General features: G+C 44.9%; 1 protein-coding gene across 4 annotated transcripts in view; it reads left to right on the forward strand.

Annotated features, from left to right (window-relative positions):
• Nucleotides 1–18,577, forward strand: part of robo3 (roundabout, axon guidance receptor, homolog 3 (Drosophila)) — a 709,023-nt gene that overhangs the window by 670,447 nt on the left and 19,999 nt on the right. For 3 of the 4 annotated variants that reach the window (XM_072486718.1, XM_072486719.1, XM_072486720.1), the window contains exons 26-27: nt 4,032–4,232; nt 12,525–12,682. In XM_072486718.1, coding sequence (XP_072342819.1) covers nt 4,032–4,232; nt 12,525–12,682 — 359 coding nt within the window. The remainder of the gene's footprint in view (nt 1–4,031; nt 4,233–12,524; nt 12,683–18,577) is intronic. The other variant, XM_072486721.1, reaches the window with a different exon arrangement.

The following is an 18,577-nucleotide window of genomic DNA, read 5'->3' on the forward strand; positions in this document are numbered from 1 at the left end:
CAGCAATCTGAAAATCTTTGAGTGCGCAAATGATAGCTATGGAAACAAAAGTTGATGCTATCGAGCAGAAAGAATAAGAGTTGGAATCAGTTGGAGAGCAAGAAATACTGCACGCAGAAGGTGAGAGTAATGAGGCTGAATACATTAGTCCAGCACCCACAATAAACATGAAAGTCGGAGATTCACAGCTTACATTCACCGTTGACACAACTGCAGCAATGTCTGTTATCTAGAAAGGAGAGTATCTGAAAGCTCTAAGTCACTTTCCCTTATACAAAACTGGTGTGAAACTGACCAATTACTCCAATAGCAGGATGAGATAACATTAATGTTCGATTGGAATATGATGATTTGTCCTATCACTGGAGATCTTGTGGTGCAGTGGTAACATCCCTACCTTGGTGTCAGAAGCCCCAGGCTCAAGACCCACTTCATGGCCACAGATGGTGAGTCCATGATATGGCCAAATAGGTTGGTTATCAGCCTGAAAATCCTTCCAATATGCCTAATGGCAGGCAGTAAGAGTAGGAGAGTTTCCTGGCCAGCTATACTGCAGAAGGCAAAGGTAAACACTGTGGTACTTCGCCAAGTATAATCATGGGCTAATCCATTGTATCAATGCCCTCATAGGGCATGGTACCAGAAGGGGGATGAGGATCTTATTAATTGCCAATGGTAGTAGTAGGAGGGAACTAGGTCTCCTCGATGGAGCAGAATTGGATTAAGATAATACATTTAAACTGAGTGGGCAGAGTTAGTTACAATTGTCTGATATTGAGATAGTGCTAAGAGAACACAAAATGGCCTTTAAGCAAGGAGGACCAAAAGATAAAATTAGCCATCATTATGATATTAAATATTGCAACTCAGCAGATCATGTAAATATAGATGTTGTTTCAAGATTCCCCATTAATATTCCCCATAAACATAACAGTGTTACCAGTGAATTACTTTACATACACAAATGACAGTGTCTGCCAGATAAATTAATGCGGAAACACACAAGGATGTGATGCTCAGTAAAGTGCTCAGTTATGGAATGAATGGCTAGCCAATAGTGCGTGACAATGAGAAATTGCAGGTGTATTTGATTTGTCAAAATAAACTCAGTATGGATCAAGGCTGTCTTCCATGCGGGTTAAGAGTCATCATTCCACCAATGGTTAAAGATTGTTAGAGGGCTTCATCAAGTGCACACAGGGATAATCTGTATGAAAGTGATAGCAAGAAGCTATCTTTTTGGTATCTAAATTTGGATAGAGATATTGAAGAGCTGGGGAAGTGTGAATGAGAAAGGACCCAATCAAAGTTCATTTCATTCCATGGTAAGAAATGCCCCAATAGGAAAACCATGGGAACGCGTACATATCAATTTATTTGAAGTGGAAAGGAAAGCTTACCTTGTTTTGCAAGTGGATAAATGTTGAGTATCACAAGTGCCAAAACTATTCAGATTTCGAGAAGTTGGCTTTCAATTTATGGGTTGCCTGAGGTATTGCTGTTAGATAATTGGTCCACAGTTTACATCAGAAGAGTTTGAAATATATCTAAGATGGACTCAAACATGCTCTAATATTGCATGGTGCTGCAGAAAGAAACGTACAGATCGTGAAAAATTTAGTATGTGATCATAGCTAGGCAGTAATTTCCATGTTTCTCTTTGACACATTTGCTCACCTTGTGAGTTAGTCCTTAAACATGCTCCTGAGGGAAGGTTTTGCTTGTTTCAGCCTGCAATCAGTAGCAACATAAGAGGAAAGCAAGATAAAGTGAAGATGAATCATGGTACACGAGATATGGAACTTAGTAAGTTCTGTCCTGGTCAGAAGCTCATGGTGAAAAACCATTGAGGTGATAAAAAGTATGTGATTGGAGTTAAGCTATAATTATAGCTTATTGTCACGAGCAGGCTTCAATGAAGTTACTGTGAAAAGCCCCTAGTCGCCACATTCCGGCGCCTGTTCTGGGAGGCTGGTATGGGAATTAAACCCATGCTGCTGGCATTGTTCTGCTAACCAGCTATTTAGCCCACTGTGCTAAAGCAGCTCTCTTGAAAAGAGACTAGGTGCATTCACATATCTAGTGAAGATCTGTGAGGGACTTTGTCAGTGTCATGATAATCATTTGCTTGAAAGAGGAAATCTGACAAAGGGAGAGCATGAAAAACCTCCGGAAGTCCAAATTCTTCCCCCTAAGTGCAAATCAAAAAGAAACTGAAAGTTTACCACTCTTACATACTAGTAGAAAAAAGTGTTTGAATAGGACAAATCAATGCCACAGTCCCACCATTAAGTGGAGTCAGAGATATTGAGAGAACAGAATCAAGCTAATGGAAGAAGAAGGCAATCTCCAGACAGAAATGGTTGAATTGTTGGCCCAGATCAGAACCATTGTGTATAGATTTAATCTGCAGTTTTAGGTTAATATTTTTTTTTCTTCTCACAAAAAGGATGAGTAATCTGCAATAGCAGCTTGATTAAAGAGATGTTCATCTACTTGGACAGCATTTAATTGCAGTCTGGTGTTTTCTAATGACCAATGTAATCAAAATGTGTGCTTATTCATTTACTAATAAATTTTACTGTGTCACCCCTCCCCAATTTTCTTTCTTCCTTTATTAAATACAGTGTCTGTGCTTCATTTCTCACTTGACGTTTCTAGAACAAAAATATGCCATTTGGTCCATCATGTCAGTACCATTTGTTTGCTCAGAAAGTCTAATCCTGTTATCTGGCAAATCATTTCTGCCATGCTCTGCGTTAAATATTTATTGAAGTTTTCCTTACAAGATGAAGTGGGCAGCACAGTAGCATTGTGGATAGCACAATTGCTTCACAGCTCCAGGGTCCCAGGTTCGATTCCGGCTTGGGTTTCTGTCTGTGCGGAGTCTGCACATCCTCCCCGTGTGTGCGTGGGTTTCCTCCGGGTGCTCCGGTTTCCTCCCACAGTCCTAAGATGTGCAGGTTAGGTGGATTGGCCATGATAAATTGCCCTTAGTGTCCAAAATTGCCCTTAGTGTTGGGTGGGGTTGCTGGGTTGTGGGGATAGGGTGGAGGTGTTGACCTTGGGTAGGGGGCTCTTTCGAAGAGCTGGTGCAGACTCGATGGGCCAAATGGCCTCCTTCTGCACTGTAAATTCTATGAAAAATGGTCTTAGCATCAAGTAATTGTGGTCAAGAATTTCATGTTCCAGCAACCATCTGTGGAGATAAATTCCACCTTAACCCCTCCTCGCTGCTGGTGGTAACACGTTTAACTTCATGTTTCCTCTTCCAGAAAGAGAAAGAAGGCAGATAGGTTAATGGGAAGTATGTGGAAAGGAAGAAAATTGTTCTTTTCATTACTTCTTGCCAAATGATGATATTTTTGCTGAACGCATATTAGTGTTAAAGAAAAACATAGGGCTGGTTTCTCCACCCCGCCGTGCCACATTTCTGTTTCAGCACGCTGGCTGGTCAATGGGATTTCTCATTGTGGGGCAGCCCCACGCCATTGGGAAACCCTCCCTCCCACGGCTGCCGGCAAAACGGAGTATCCCACCGGCGGAGAGTCCAGCCCATTATTTTACTTGTTAATTACTCTGGCAATATCAGTTATAAATGTTTTGGTTGAGATTATCGTAAAAACAAATATGCAACCCAATCTGGTGCATTTTCAGGTATTGTTGACGTTGGGTTAGTCATATTGGATTCTTGGAACTCATGCACATGTGATACGTTACATTTTACGGTATACGTTTTTTTAAGTGGGGAGGGAGTGTAGACATTATTATATTTAGCATTTTACTATATTGCCCTCTCTGTTGGGGAAGTGGAAATGAAGTTAGTTCGATCATGGCTGCCTGTAGCTGAACATGTGTTAGTCTTACTGCAATATACAACAGTGTTGACACATGCACGCCCACCGACAAGGGTCACTGGTTCGGAATCACAAATCCTACCTGATTTTTCAGCTCTCTCTCTAGCCCACGGGTGCTGTAAGGATGCTGACTTAGCCAGCTTTTTTGACTCACTCTATCTCTGCCTTGGACAGACCTTCCACCACCACCCGAACCTCCCCCAGCTGATGGAGTTGTGGAGACACCTTACCTACAGCCCACTGGATTGGAGAGCAGCCTGACCTCGCTGGACCATGACGGCAGTCCTTCGTCCATAGAAAGGAGGCAGTCAGCCGATCAGCGAACAGAGAGTGCACATTCTCACAACAGAGCAGCTTCATCACGACACAAAACTGGTGAGAGGAATAAACACTTAGGGTCGTGCAGGAGGTCAATTTGACTGTACAAATAACAGGGCTGAATTCTGACCTGTAGTTATTCCAATTCAGTCAGGATCTCCAGAAATTAAGCTTGCTTTCCTTCAAAAATCAGACGGGAAGAGTACAAATGGTCCAACTAGCTTGTCCCATATAGTATGGTGCTTCTCTTAACCCTTTGAATCTCATGTAGTCTCTTGGGAGAGGCCCAAACCCCAGTCAAAAACCCAAGGACAATTGGGGTGAAGAAAATCCAGAAAATTCATCTCCAGCCTCCCTAGATGATTGAACCTAGTCCAGGAGACCTCAATGACAATGACTTACTTTAATTGGTGCCTGTCTTTGTGTGCTGTTACCTCCATCCCAATCGGAAACAAAACCAATTCTCTGCTTAAGGCACAGTTTGGATGGTGGCTGTTAAATAGTCTTGTTCCTTGAGAAACCCATATCCCTGTGATGCCAATCCATCTTCGGGACATGAGGGATTTCTCACCAGCTATTATCCGTTTAATCTAAATTGGCTCTGTTTTTCATTTCATTTAAACAGTGCCCCTATAGCTCAGGTCATAAAGATGTTTCCTGGAAAGGCAGGTTTGATCAATGTCCTGCGTTGAGTCCACATCAGATGCTCAAACTGGCCTCAGCACGTCTGGCCTAAGGAGGGAAATATTCATCCACACGCCAGCGCCCCCCTTGCTTATCAATGACAACATACAAACTAAGAGCTGGAGTGGGCCATTCAGCCCCTCGAACCTGCCCCGCCATTCAATAAGATCATGGCTGATCTGTTTGTGTATCTAGTTCCACATTCCCATCTACCCCTTGATAACCTTTGATTCCCTTACCTAACAAGAATCACTGGGAGAGCTTAGAAAGAGCACCTCCCTGGACATCTAGTGAGGATAGGGACCAAGCTCAAAGGTGACACCGTATCTCACTATCCAGCCATGTAGCCTGCTGAAACTGACTTAAAGAACAGCCACTTGGATTAGACGCCTGAGGGTGGCTAGTACCCCAGCAATCAGCAGCTCCAGGAGCACACTGGGTGGACAAAAGTGTTTGTTCCTTTATTCAACAGTGTGCATGCACATCAGGGCAATATGTCTCTGCCACTGTTGAGAGCCATTTTCCATTCCGAAACTAGAAAGCTTTTTGTAACTAGAACAACAAAACACTGGTTTTCTTTTTAATATGATCGTTGTTGATTGTAGAAATACTTTTGGTGCTGTCTGACATGTGAGTGGCCATGTCTACAGAAGGGCCTGGTAGTTGTTGTACTACAGTGACATTGTCTGAGGCCTGAGGTGGCTAGTCACTCATTGCGTTATTGGGTGTCAGCTGTAGCTTGTGCGTAATTCTCGCACATCTGGGTCTGAGGGTTGTGAGTTCACGTCCCACTCCAGAGACTTGAGCATAAAATCTATTGAGGAGGTGCTGCACTGTTGGAAGTGCCGGCTTTCAAATGGGACTTTAAACTGAGGACCCATCTGTCCTCCGCAAAAACACCAATGGCACTCTTCCAAATAACAGCCCTTTTTTCCGAGTATCTTGGCCGAAACGCATTCTTCAATCATACCAACAAAAACAAATCTGATCATTATCTGATTGCTGTTTGTGGGACAGGGGCAGGCAGTGGCTTAGCGTTATTGTCGCTGGACTAGTAATCTAGCAACCCAGAGTCATGCTCTGGGGACCGGGGTTCGAATCCCGCAATGGCAGATGCTGAAATTTGAATTCAATTAAAAAATCTGGAATTAAAAGTCTAAAGCTGACCATGAAACCATTGTCATGAAAACCCATCTGGTTCACTAATGTTCCTTAGGGAAGGAAATCTGTTGTCCTTACCTGATGCGGTCTACTTGTGACTCCAGATCCACGGCAATGTGGTTGAATCTTAAATGCCCTCGGGGATGGGCAATAAATGCTGCCCCAGCCAGCGAGGTCCACATCCCATGAACAAATTTTAAAAATTGTTCCCTACATTACCAAACTGGCTTTCACCTCATTGGCAGTAAACTGCTTTGAGATGCAGGTTATATGGTCGCTTGTCTTTCCTTTTGATTAATATTCTTTGGTGATCTGCTGAAACAGACCACTTCAGGATTGGGTGTTGTGGATAGTTAAATGTGTAAATAGGTAACAAGCCCCTTCTTTCTCCAAGCACGATGCATCTAACCCTTCATGGACAATTCATTCCGTTTCCATGAGGGAAATTACTAAATTTATACTCCCGCAATCCCTGATGATAAGTGAGCAATGCTTTATGAATTCCATCACCCCTTTTCAGTTCTGGCCTGCTGCTTTCCACAGGCAGCATTCTCCCATCCCCCCAACCGCAACAGTTGACCACCATGTTTGGTGGAATACTTTGACACTCAAAGTGATATCAGACTTCTCGGGTTAAATTATTGAGTGTAAGTTGCATAAACCTGGTTTATATTTCCTTGAAACCAAAAGATTGAGGGATGATCTGGTTGAGGTCGTCAATGTGACTAATATGCATCAAGGAATAGGTAAAGAGAAACCATTTTCGCTGTTGGAAGAATCAAGAATTTAAATCTTTAGTTTAATGTGAGGCCATTTAGAAGATAAATTAGGGAGCACATTTTCACACAACAGGTGGTTTAAATTTGGAATTCTCCCCAAAAAAGGATATGGATGCTGGATCAAATGGGGCTTTTGAGGTCAAAATTGATGGATTTTCCTTGAAAGATGTCAAGTGATGCGGAAATAAGGAGGGTAAATAGAGTTGAGGAACAGGGCAGCCATGATCTAGTTGAAGGGCAGAGGAGGGCTTGGGGTTTGAATAGCCCACTACTGTTCCTCTGTTCCCATATGCTAACCCACTGGTCCATATTCTGTTGGATTACACTCTGGTTGTGATGGCCTTTGATGCCGAAGATCAGTTTATTCCCACTCTATTGGGACACACCCTAACCAGTTGGGTCCATCCAGCAGCACTGGCCTCTTTAGAGTTGCTTCAACCTATCATGGCTGCACAGGAGATGCCTGCCCCTTTAAATTTGTTTACGGTGGAATTAAAACCAAATGCTATAAAATTTCACAATTCATAACACTTTTTTCTGAGAAGGGAGAATAAATCATAATCAAAATGGCCACAAGATTCTTTTAACAAGGTTGAGGTCCAATTAGTTCCTTTTCAACAATTTCCCAATACTTGGCACAGTGGGGCCTGAGGTGCTTATGGCAGATTGATTGGGTCACCATTAAACTTCACCGGAAACCTTAAATTAGCTGCTATATGGAAAGTGCAGTAACCGGGGTGTGACATCCCATCGGAGCTGGAGTTAATTGATTGCATTAATTCTAATTCTGCGCTGATGTTTGTTCAAGTGCTTTATGTAGATGAAAATTCTGCAGAATTATTAAGAGTGCTGAGACAGCAAGGATGTTAGGCACAGACAAATCTCGTATACTCACTTTGTTAATAAAACAGAGAAAAATAGACACAGCAAGTGTTCCTGATTCCATTTCACTGTTACTGGCACATAAATTATTTATTCATTCCATCTGTGCCATTGACAGGCTCCATGCTGTTCCACTCTCCAGGCAGTTCTCTGACATTCCAGTGCACTGCACCCAATCTTTAAATGGAAAAGTTTTTAAAGTAATAAGTGTTCACGGTGACATAATAGTAAAAGTTTCCGAAACTGATGATGTGGGAGGTCTTATTAATATCAGTGGGGATGTTGCCAGTAACACAGTGCTGGCTGGCAGTTACCGAGCTCAACATTGTTGGTGAGCTGGTATGTCGGTAAGTAACGCAGGGTACGGGCTGTGTGGAGTGACTGAGCGTTTGAGTGTGAGGGACCTGGAGTGACATCAGGAGAGCTGCAGCCAACAATGAAGGGTGCTGATTGAGAAGAATGACTGCGCTGGCAGTGTGAAGAGGCTAAATTGCCATCAGTAGAGATACAGACAGTGACACATGGTGCTGGGAAGTGTTACTGTTCCTGACAATGTGACGAGCTGGATTAACATCAGTAAAGATGTTCATCGGGTGCTTTAGTTTTTTCAACTCCCAGTGTGAGTTCCACTATTTCATTCCCTGTCAAATGTCATGATGGCATTATTGACAACCCAACTTACTTCTGCTAATGCAAAACAGTAAAACTGTCATCACCGTGACACAAGGTGGCAAAGGAATACTCCTCCTTTGCACCAGTCGATTTTGTGGCTGGGATCTTTAAGCACCAAATGAGATAGCCATGTTTTTCCTCCCCTCCTGCAGCATCTGTTCTGGTGTTGCCCCAATAAACTCGCTGTTGAATGTTTTGGGAAGTTGGAATGAAATGAAAAGTAAAGAATTGGATTAAAAAAGAAACAGATAGGGATTTAGCTGCACTGAGGACTTGTGCAAAGCAAATTAGCCTAGTAGCCAGGTGAAAAAAGATACTTTGTTGAGCAAAGTGGAGACCAGGGGCGAAATTCTCCCCCAACGGCGCGATGTCCGCCGACTGGCGCCAAACACAGCGCCAATCAGACGGGCATCGCGCCGGCCCAAAGGTGCGGAATGCTCCGCATCTTTGGCGGCCTAGCCCCAACATTGAGGGGCTAGGCCGACGCCGGAGGGATTTCCACCCCGCCAGCTGGCGGAAATGGCGTTTGTTGCCCCGCCAGCTGGCGCGGAAATGCGGCGCATGCGCGGAAGTGACAGCGGCCGCTGACAGTTTCCTGGCGCATGCGCGGGAGCGTCAGCGGCCGTTGTCAGTTTCCCGCGCATGCGCAGTGGGGAGAGTCTCTTCCGCCTCCGCCATGGTGGAGGCCGTGGCGAAGGCGGAAGGGAAAGAGTGCCCCCACGGCACAGGCCCGCCCGCGGATCGGTGGGCCCCGATCGCGGGCCAGGCCACCGTAGGGGCACCCCCCAGGGCCAGATCGGCCCGCGGCCCCCCCAGGACGCCGGAGCCCGCCCACGCCGCCTGGTCCCGCCGGTAAATACCAGGTTTGATTTACGCCGGCGGGACAGGCAATTTCTGGGCGGGACTTCGGCCCATCAGGGCCGGAGAATTGAACGGGGGGTCCCGCCAACCGGCATGGCCCGATTCCCGCCCCCGCCCAATCTCCGGTACCGGAGACTTCGGCGGGGGCGGGATTCACGGCGGCCAACGGCCATTCTCCGACCCGGCGGGGGGCCGGAGAATGATGCCCCAGCAGTCCACGGACCTAGACCTGTACCACACCTAGTTGCAAAGCAGAGCTCTCTGAGAAGAATCAAGCTGTTGTTCAAAAAGAAAAAGCAGAAGGCTGCCTGTGTTAGACCTCCAGATGTTCTACTGAATGGTTCCCCCAAAATAAAGCTACAGATCCTGTGTGGTAATTATTTACTGAATTTGACTCATAGTGTTAAAACCTATGGGATGTAGTTTTGGGGAAGGCGTATTCTCAGAGTTTAGGCAAAGAGATAGATGTGGATTGGGAGAGTTCATGTAAGTATACGGTCTGGGTAACCATTATTGTAGTTAATTGCAACTGTTGTTCTTTATTGTTGCCTTTCTCATTGTCCTTTATTGAAGTTTGTTATCTGAATAATTTACAACAGGGCTGACCCCTTTCCTCACTGGGTTTCAGACACTTTTTCCAAATTGCAAAAATAAGTAGTTAAGAACCGGTGTTCCAAGATTTTTTCTGGGATTTGGGATACCCTCACATGGAACATTAGCGGGATTCCTAACAAATAATCAAGGAGCCCATAATATCCAGAAACTTCCCGACACATTTGCATTAGTCTCAATGGATGACTATGGGTGGAAATTATATTAGGTAGCCCACTGTGTGGGGCAAAACCTTGGTGAATGGATGCCTAGAGTCCATAAGTATCCAAATTTCAAATATTGAAATTAAGCAAAATCACAGAAATCACACGTAACATAGTATTTATCTCTTATTTATATAAAGGATCTCCAAATTATATTTATTTAGCAGGTGGAAAAAGGCTATTTATCAAGTGAGTTTGCCTTTTTTCATAAAGCAGCCACACCTATTCAACCTTCTCACTGTAGTCATCAATCCCACACTTCAAATGTGCAGCCATGTTTGATGGGAGCTTCTGTCGCTGCAGGGACTAGGCAACTTCAGGCCAATCAGATTGGCCAGCAGCTCTCTAACGTGGTACGGTTGGCCTTCCTAAATCCCACCTGCAGCCAATTAGTGCTCATTGTGCATGAGATGACTGCAATATGTTCCCCACCAACTCTTGAGATAGGAAATCCGGCAATCCTAAAAATCCTAACCTAGGTGTCCTCCTTCGACCATCACAACCAAATATGAATTAAGTAGTTAATTAAGCGTTGCTGCCTTTGTCTGTATAGTAAAGTGACTGTGAATGCATTTATTTGATTGTGAGATGGGGGTAACATTGGCAAAGCGCTAGCCCCTCAGTGTCCTTTGGGGTATCAAGAGCCAAGCACATAATTGACAACTGGGACTGTACGTAGGCCTGAATATGTGGGGATGTCATTTTGCTTTTCTGAAGCACATTCATGAAGTTATTTTGTTTCGACAACAAGCCATCAGGTTTCATAGTCATTCTTTCTCATGTTAGTAACCCACAAACAAATGCTTTTAACTTCAGTTTCACACTTGCCACGTTGGGGACCTCCGCATTGTTAAGCCAGGTAAGTGAAGTGAAAGTCACCATGCTTCCAGGTGACCATAGGCTAATTTTCCCTTTGAGGGGTGATGCACGATCAATGACCACTAAAGTGAGGTTGTAGTCCAACTGAAGGCTTTAATAAGCTAGATGTTTCCCTCAGCAGCTCAGGTACAGAAAGAAGGCTGCTGGGGCAGCACGGGCTCTTATACCCCACCTTGCAGGGCGGAGCTACCATACAGCTTGACCAATGGGAAACATACAATATCTACCAATGGTGTCCCAGCATTACTAGGTACCGTAATACCTCTACACAGACTACCACATTCACCCCCTGTTTAAAAAAAAGTCCGGCAGGAGTGGTGGCTTGGTATTACAATATGGTAACGTGGTAGAAGTTATAGTTATGGAGGTACCGTAATACCTCCGTACAGCGTTTTGTCTTATTGTCGTAACTATTTACAATTTCACAATTAACTATATACACTTTAAGATGAAGCAATCAGTCGATCGATGGCCCTGGTCGTCCTCTGTGATCGTCGAAGCTTTGGTGGTGACGCCGGTGGAGGCTCAGGCATCTTACTCCGGGAGCGTGGCCTCGATCTCTGTGGGCAGCTTCAACACCCCTAGACAGCGCTGGTGGGGAAGCCGATTGACCTGGAAAGGGAGCGTCTGTGGGGTGCGTCTGTGGGCGGAGGGGTCTAGACGGAGCCGGCGGAAGAACCGATCCTCCTGGGAAGGGGGCGGTTGTCAGGTGGGACTCGTGGCTGGGGTGTGCGTGGGGATCCGGCGGGTGCCAGGTCTCGTAGGGAGACCATATCTTGTCGGCCGTCGGGGTACGCCACGTAGGCGTACTGGGGGTTAGCGTGGAGAAGATGGACCCTCTCGACCAACGGGTCCGACTTGTGCGCCCGCACGTGTTTTCGGAGCAGGCTGGGTCCGGGAGCTGCCAGCCAGGTCGGGAGCGAGGTCCCAGAGGAGGACTTCCTGGCGAAGACAAGGAGGCGTTCGTGAGGTGTTTGGTTGGTCGTGGTACAAAGCAGTGACCGGATGGAGTGGAGGGCATCCGGGAGGACTTCCTGCCAGCGGGAGACTGGGAGATTCCTGGACCGTAGGGCCAGTAGCCTTCCAGACCGTTCCGTTCTCTCTCTCTACCTGTCCATTACCCCGGGGGTTGTAACTGGTCGTCCTGCTCGAGGCAATGCCCTTGCTGAGCAGGAATTGACGCAGTTCGTCGCTCATAAAGGAGGACCCCCTATCACTATGTATGTAAGCGGGGAACCCGAACAGCGTAAAGGTGCTATGGAGGGCCTTGATGACGGTAGTTGCGGTCATGTCGGGGCAGGGGAGGTACCGTAATACCTCTACACAGACTACCACAAGGGGGAGAGCTGATTGGGGTGATTTAACCTGAGGATCATCATACCTCAGGTGAGGGGCAAGGTTGAGAAGGTGGGGCCTTCATGAATAACCTCAGCCGGTATGGGAATTGAACCCATGCCTTTTGCCTTGCCAGATACTATGATCATGAAATGCTGTCTTCCTTTATTGGCTGTGAAGTGTTCTGGAATGTGAAAGGTGCCATACAAGTGAAAGCTCTTTACTAATTGATAGTTTTCCACAGATGAATTAACTCAATTTTTTTTTACTTGCTCTTGCAGAAGATGACTTGATACCTTACAGTAAACCCACCTTCCTGCAACGGGGTCAAATGTCAAGTAATTGTTCCACAACAGGAAGTTCATCCTCCAGAGGTTCAACAGGGTCACGGGGTCATGTAGCAGGGCGGAGCAGAGGAGCTGGAGCAGACCGCAGTGAGGTAAGAGGTAGTATGAGGATCTGAGCCATGAGGTGGTGTAAGACTCACACACCAAGATTTGTTCCTCAAAAACATTGTCGGGTCTGTTAAACCTACTGGAGGAATGTATCTGTGGTAAACCTTCCTGCCAAAGCCAGTTTATATGTAGTTCTCTACTCCCTACAGATTGTCATTATTCCACAGCGCACATCCAAGGTGAGGAATATTATTGACTTACTGGCATTTAGCCAGTCACCAAAAGGTTTGCAACAAGAGTCGTGCCTAAAGTGGAGCTGAGTCCACAAAAGATCAGCCATGATCTCATTGAATGGTGGAGCAGGCTCAAGGGGCCAGATGGCCTACTCCTGCTCCTAGTTCTTATGTTCTTATGTTACAGGTTCTGTTTCGGTACAGGTGTAAGTACAGCATATACAGCCTAGGTACTGTATTTATTAACTGATCAGTTACCATTGCGGTATCAGGATTATTATCAACGGCAGCTTGCACCAACACTGAATTGTGTTCAGCATTCACGTGGAGCTGTGTAAATTCTACAATTTCTGTAAGTGCACAGGAGTAGCTCGGTACAACAATCCCTGGGCTTATATACTACCTGCTTTGGTACAGCAACATTTGTATCTCTACAGGACTGGGTCATTTCAGAAAATTCTATCTGTGCACATTGGCTCAGTAGAGTAATTCCTGTATCTGTGCAGATTGGCTCAGTACAGTAATTCCTGCATGTGTGCAGATTGGCTCAGTACAGTAATTCCTGTATCTGAGTGCATTGGCTCAGTGCAGTAATTCCTGTATGTGTGCAGATTGGCTCAGTACAGTAATTCCTGTATCTGAGTGCATTGACGCAGTACAGTAATCCCTGTATCTGAGTGCATTGGCTCAGTGCAGTAATTCCTGTATCTGAGTGCATTGCCTCAGTGCAGTAATTCCTGTATATGTGCAGATTGGCTCAGTGCTGTAATTCTTGTATTTGAGTGCAATGGCGCAGTACGGTAATCACTGTACTGAGAGCATTGGCTCAGTGCAATAATTACTGTATCTGTACCAATTGGCTCAGTACAGTAATTCCTGTATCTGTACAGATTGGCTCAGTACAGTAGTTCCTGTATCTGTGTGCATTGGCTCATTACAGTAATTGCTGTATTTGTGCTGATTGGCTCAGTGCAGTAATTCCTGTATCTGTACAGATGGCTCAGTGCAGTAATTCCTGTATGTGTGAAGATTGATAAAGTGCAGTGATTCCCTTATCTGCACAGATTGGCTCAGTACAGTAATTCCTGTATCTGTGCAGATTGGCTCAGTACAGTAATTCCTGTATCTTTACAAATTTACTCAGTGCAGTAATTCCTGTATCTGTACAGATTGTCTCAGTGCAGTAATTCCTGTATCTGTACAAATTTGCTCAGTACAGTAATTCCTGTATCTGTACAGATTGGCTCAGTACAGTAATCCTTTATCTGTACAGATTGGCTCAGTAAAGTAATTCCTGTTTCTGAGTGCACGGGCTCAGTATAGTAATTCCTGTATCTGTGCCACTTGGCTCAGTGCAGTAATTCCTGTATCTGAGTGCATTGGCTCAGTGCAGTAATTCCTGTATGTGTGCAGATTGGCTCAGTACAGTAATTCCTATGTCTGAATGCATTGGCTCAGTACAGTAATTCCTGTATCTGAATGCATTGGCTCAGTACTGTAATTCCTGTATCTGTGCAGATTGGCTCAGTGCAGTAATTCCTGTATCTGTACAGATTGGCTCAGTACAGTAATTCCTGTATTTGTGCAGATTGGCTCAGTGCAGTAATTCCTGTATCTGTACAGATTGGCTCAGTAAAGTAATTCCTGTATCTGTACAGATTGGCTCAGTACAGTAATTCCTGTGTCTGTGCAGATTGGCTCAGTACAGTAATTCCTGCATTTGTGCAGATTGGCTCAGTGCAGTAATTCCTGTATCTGTACAGATGGCTCAGTACAGTAATTCCTGTATCTTTGCAGATTGTCTCAGTACAGTAATTCCTGTATCTAAGTGCATTGTCTCAGTACAGTAATTCCTGTATGTGTGCAGATTGGCTCAGTGCAGTAATTCCTGCATGTGTGCCGATTGGCTCAGTACAGTAATTCCTGTATCTGAGTGCATTGGCTCAGTTCAGTAATTCCTGTATCTGTGCAGATTGGCTCAGTGCAGTAATTCCTGCATGTGTGCAGATTGGCTCAGTACAGTAATTCCTGTATCTGAGTGCATTGGCTCAGTTCAGTAATTCCTGTATGTGTGCAGATTGGCTTAGTACAGTAATTCCTATATCTGAGTGCATTGGCTCAGCAGAGTAATTCCTGCATGTGTGCAGATTGGCTCAGTACAGTAATTCCTGTATCTGTGTGCATTGGCGCAGTACAGTAATCCCTGTATCTGAGTGCATTGGCTCAGTGCAGCAGTAATTCCTGTATCTGTACAGATTGTCTCAGTACAGTAATTCCTGTATCTTTGCAGTTTGTCTCAGTACAGTAATTCCTGTATCTAAGTGCATTGTCTCAGTACAGTAATTCCTGTATCTGTGCAGATTGGCTCAGTGCAGTAATTCCTGCATGTGTGCAGATTGGCTCAGTGCAGTAATTCCTGCATGTGTGCCGATTGGCTCAGTGCAGTAATTCCTGTATCTGAGTGCATTGGCTCAGTTCAGTAATTCATGTATCTGTGCAGATTGGCTCAGTGCAGTAATTCCTGTATCTGAGTGCATTGGCGCAGTACAGTAATCCCTGTATCTGAGTGCATTGGCTCAGTGCAGCAGTAATTCCTGTATCTGTACAGATGGCTCAGTACAGTAATTCCTGTATCTTTGCAGATTGTCTCAGTACAGTAATTCCTGTATCTAAGTGCATTGTCTCAGTACAGTAATTCCTGTATCTGTGCAGATTGGCTCAGTGCAGTAATTCCTGCATGTGTGCAGATTGGCTCAGTGCAGTAATTCCTGCATGTGTGCCGATTGGCTCAGTACAGTAATTCCTGTATCTGAGTGCATTGGCTCAGTTCAGCAATTCATGTATCTGTGCAGATTGGCTCAGTGCAGTAATTCCTGCATGTGTGCAGATTGGCTCAGTACAGTAATTCCTGTATCTGAGTGCATTGGCTCAGTTCAGTAATTCCTGTATGTGTGCAGATTGGCTTAGTACAGTAATTCCTATATCTGAGTGCATTGGCTCAGCAGAGTAATTCCTGCATGTGTGCAGATTGGCTCAGTACAGTTATTCCTGTATCTGAGTGCATTGGCGCAGTAAAGTAATCCCTGTATCTGAGTGCATTGGCTCAGTGCAGTAATTCCTGTATCTGTACAGATGGCTCAGTACAGTAATTCCAGTATCTTTGCAGATTGTCTCAGTACAGTAATTCCTGTATCTAAGTGCATTGTCTCAGTACAGTAATTCCTGTATCTGTGCAGATTGGCTCAGTGCAGTAATTCCTGCATGTGTGCAGATTGGCTCAATGCAGTAATTCCTGCATGTGTGCCGATTGGCTCAGTACAGTAATTCCTGTATCTGAGTGCATTGGCTCAGTTCAGTAATTCATGTATCTGTGCAGATTGGCTCAGTGCAGTAATTCCTGCATGTGTGCAGATTGGCTCAGTACAGTAATTCCTGTATCTGAGTGCATTGGCTCAGTTCAGTAATTCCTGTATCTGAGTGCATTGGTTCAGAGCAGTATGTATGTGTGCAGATTGGCTCAGTATAGTGATTCCTGTATGTGTGCAGATTGGCTCAGTACAGTAATTCCTGTATCTGAGTGCATTGGCTCAGTTCAGTAATTCATGTATCTGTGCAGATTGGCTCAGTGCAGTAATTCCTGCATGTGTGCAGATTGGCTCAGTACAGTAATTCCTGTATCTGAGTGCATTGGCTCAGTTCAGTAATTCCTGTATCTGAGTGCATTGGTTCAGAGCAGTATGTATGTGTGCAGATTGGCTCAGTACTGTAATTCCTGTATGTGAGTGCATTGGTTCAGTGCAGTATTTTCTGTATGTGTGCAGATTGGCTCAGTTCAGTCATTCCTGTATCTCAGTGCATTGGCGCAGTACAGTAATTCCTGTAACTGAGTGCATTGGTTCAGTGCAGTATTTTCTGTATGTGTGCAGATTTGCTCAGTACTGTAATTCCTGTATCTGAGTGCATTAGCTCAATGCCGTAATTCCTGTATCTGAGTGCATTGGCTCAGTGCAATAATTCCAGTATGTGTGCAGATTGGCTCAGTGCAGTAATTCCTGTATGTGTGCAGATTGGTTCAGTACTGTAATTCCTGTATCTGCGTGCATTGGCACAGTACAGTAATTCCTGTATCTGAGTGCATTGGCTCAGTGCAATAATTCCAGTATGTGTGCAGATTGGCTTAGTACAGTGATTCCTGTATCTGTACAGATTTGCTGTCAACAATAATTCCTGTATCTGTGCAGACTGGCTCAGTACAGTGATTCCTGTATCTGTACAGATTGGCTCACAAGAATAATTTGTGTATCTATGCAGATTGGCTCAGTTAGTGTTTCATGTACCAGTGGTGTTGGGTGCTCTGGTGCACAGATGAGCCAACACAGTTGTATGTGGTACAACTCTATTTTATTTTAACTCTTATATACAGTTCGTTCTGGATACTCTGCATGTGCTGTCTCCCTGAGTGTGTCGTGTAGCAGGTCTGTCCTTGTCCTCGTCTCCAGCTAATACTGTCCACCAGGTGTTGTGTTTGTGCTTTTATATGTTTCCTGTCTTTGTCTGTGATTGGTTGTGGTGTTGTGTGTTCTGATTTGTCTGTTGGTGTGTCTATCATGATGTGTGTGTTTGAATATCATGACATCCGCCCTTTTTACAAAGATATGTGCCTACGTGGTTATAAATATAATCGTGTCGTGAGTGCATCTAAGAGTGTGTGTGTATGTTGTGTACAGCGTGTGTATATGACGTAACTATTTACATGGGGCGATGTCGGGTGCGTCACACTAACAAGGTTGTACCATAACAAAACATTAATGCGAGAAAAAAAAACTTGAACAGTGGTCCGGTCAGATGATATCTGGAACGATAAACAACAACAGGTTATAATACAGAAGTGTTTGACTTTTTGAACGTATGAACAGCGTTATAAGTCCAGTCTAATGGGTGACCGCCTCAAGAATAGGCTGGTCCTCAAGCCGGTTCAGCTGTGGAGGTTTGGGTTCACACTGGTTCGCATTGGACTGTTGGAGGTGATGCTGTTGCCGAAGTCTCTATTTTTCCATTTGTTGTACTTCGTGCAGTGCTTGGTTTTTCATTCGTGCAAATATAACATTCAACATCTTTGGTAGTGTTGCCTTGGCTGTGGTTTGGTTTACTAAGTTTTTTTGCTGGCCAGGTGAATATTGTAGCACGTTCTAACAGCCTGTAACACAGTTCCTTCGTGTATTTCTATGTGCTGAGATGTTACTGTAGTTAGTAAGGCCTTAATTATCTGCAACTGAACACCTTCGTCGGTTTGTGGTCCTTGAGAACAACCACATATTGTCTCTATAATTCTATCAATTAATTTCTGTAAACAGTCAGATGATGTGCTGACTATGTGGGGACTTTTCGACTGGCATGCCAACTCAAAAGGGAGAAAATACTTGTCTGCTTCAATAAAGTTTGCCCTGGATTTGACAGGTGGCAAGGTCCCAGAAACAGCCTTAGCTTCTGCATGGGGAGGATTTTAGCTGCTGTGGCCTGGTCACAGGTGGCGATGGAAGGGGCATGATCCGTGGCATCTCCACAAAGTCATCCTTGGGAACCAGTGGAGGATCCGGCGTGTGCGTACGGTTCAGTTGCGAGCGTGGAAGGCGGCGCAAAGCTCGCTGATTGTGCCTACGCACCAATCCATCCGCCCTGCATGCCAGGAACAAGGTGTAGTCTTTT

This window comes from Scyliorhinus torazame, chromosome 21 (assembly GCF_047496885.1).
Source record: "Scyliorhinus torazame isolate Kashiwa2021f chromosome 21, sScyTor2.1, whole genome shotgun sequence".
Taxonomy (NCBI): Eukaryota; Metazoa; Chordata; class Chondrichthyes; order Carcharhiniformes; family Scyliorhinidae; genus Scyliorhinus; species Scyliorhinus torazame.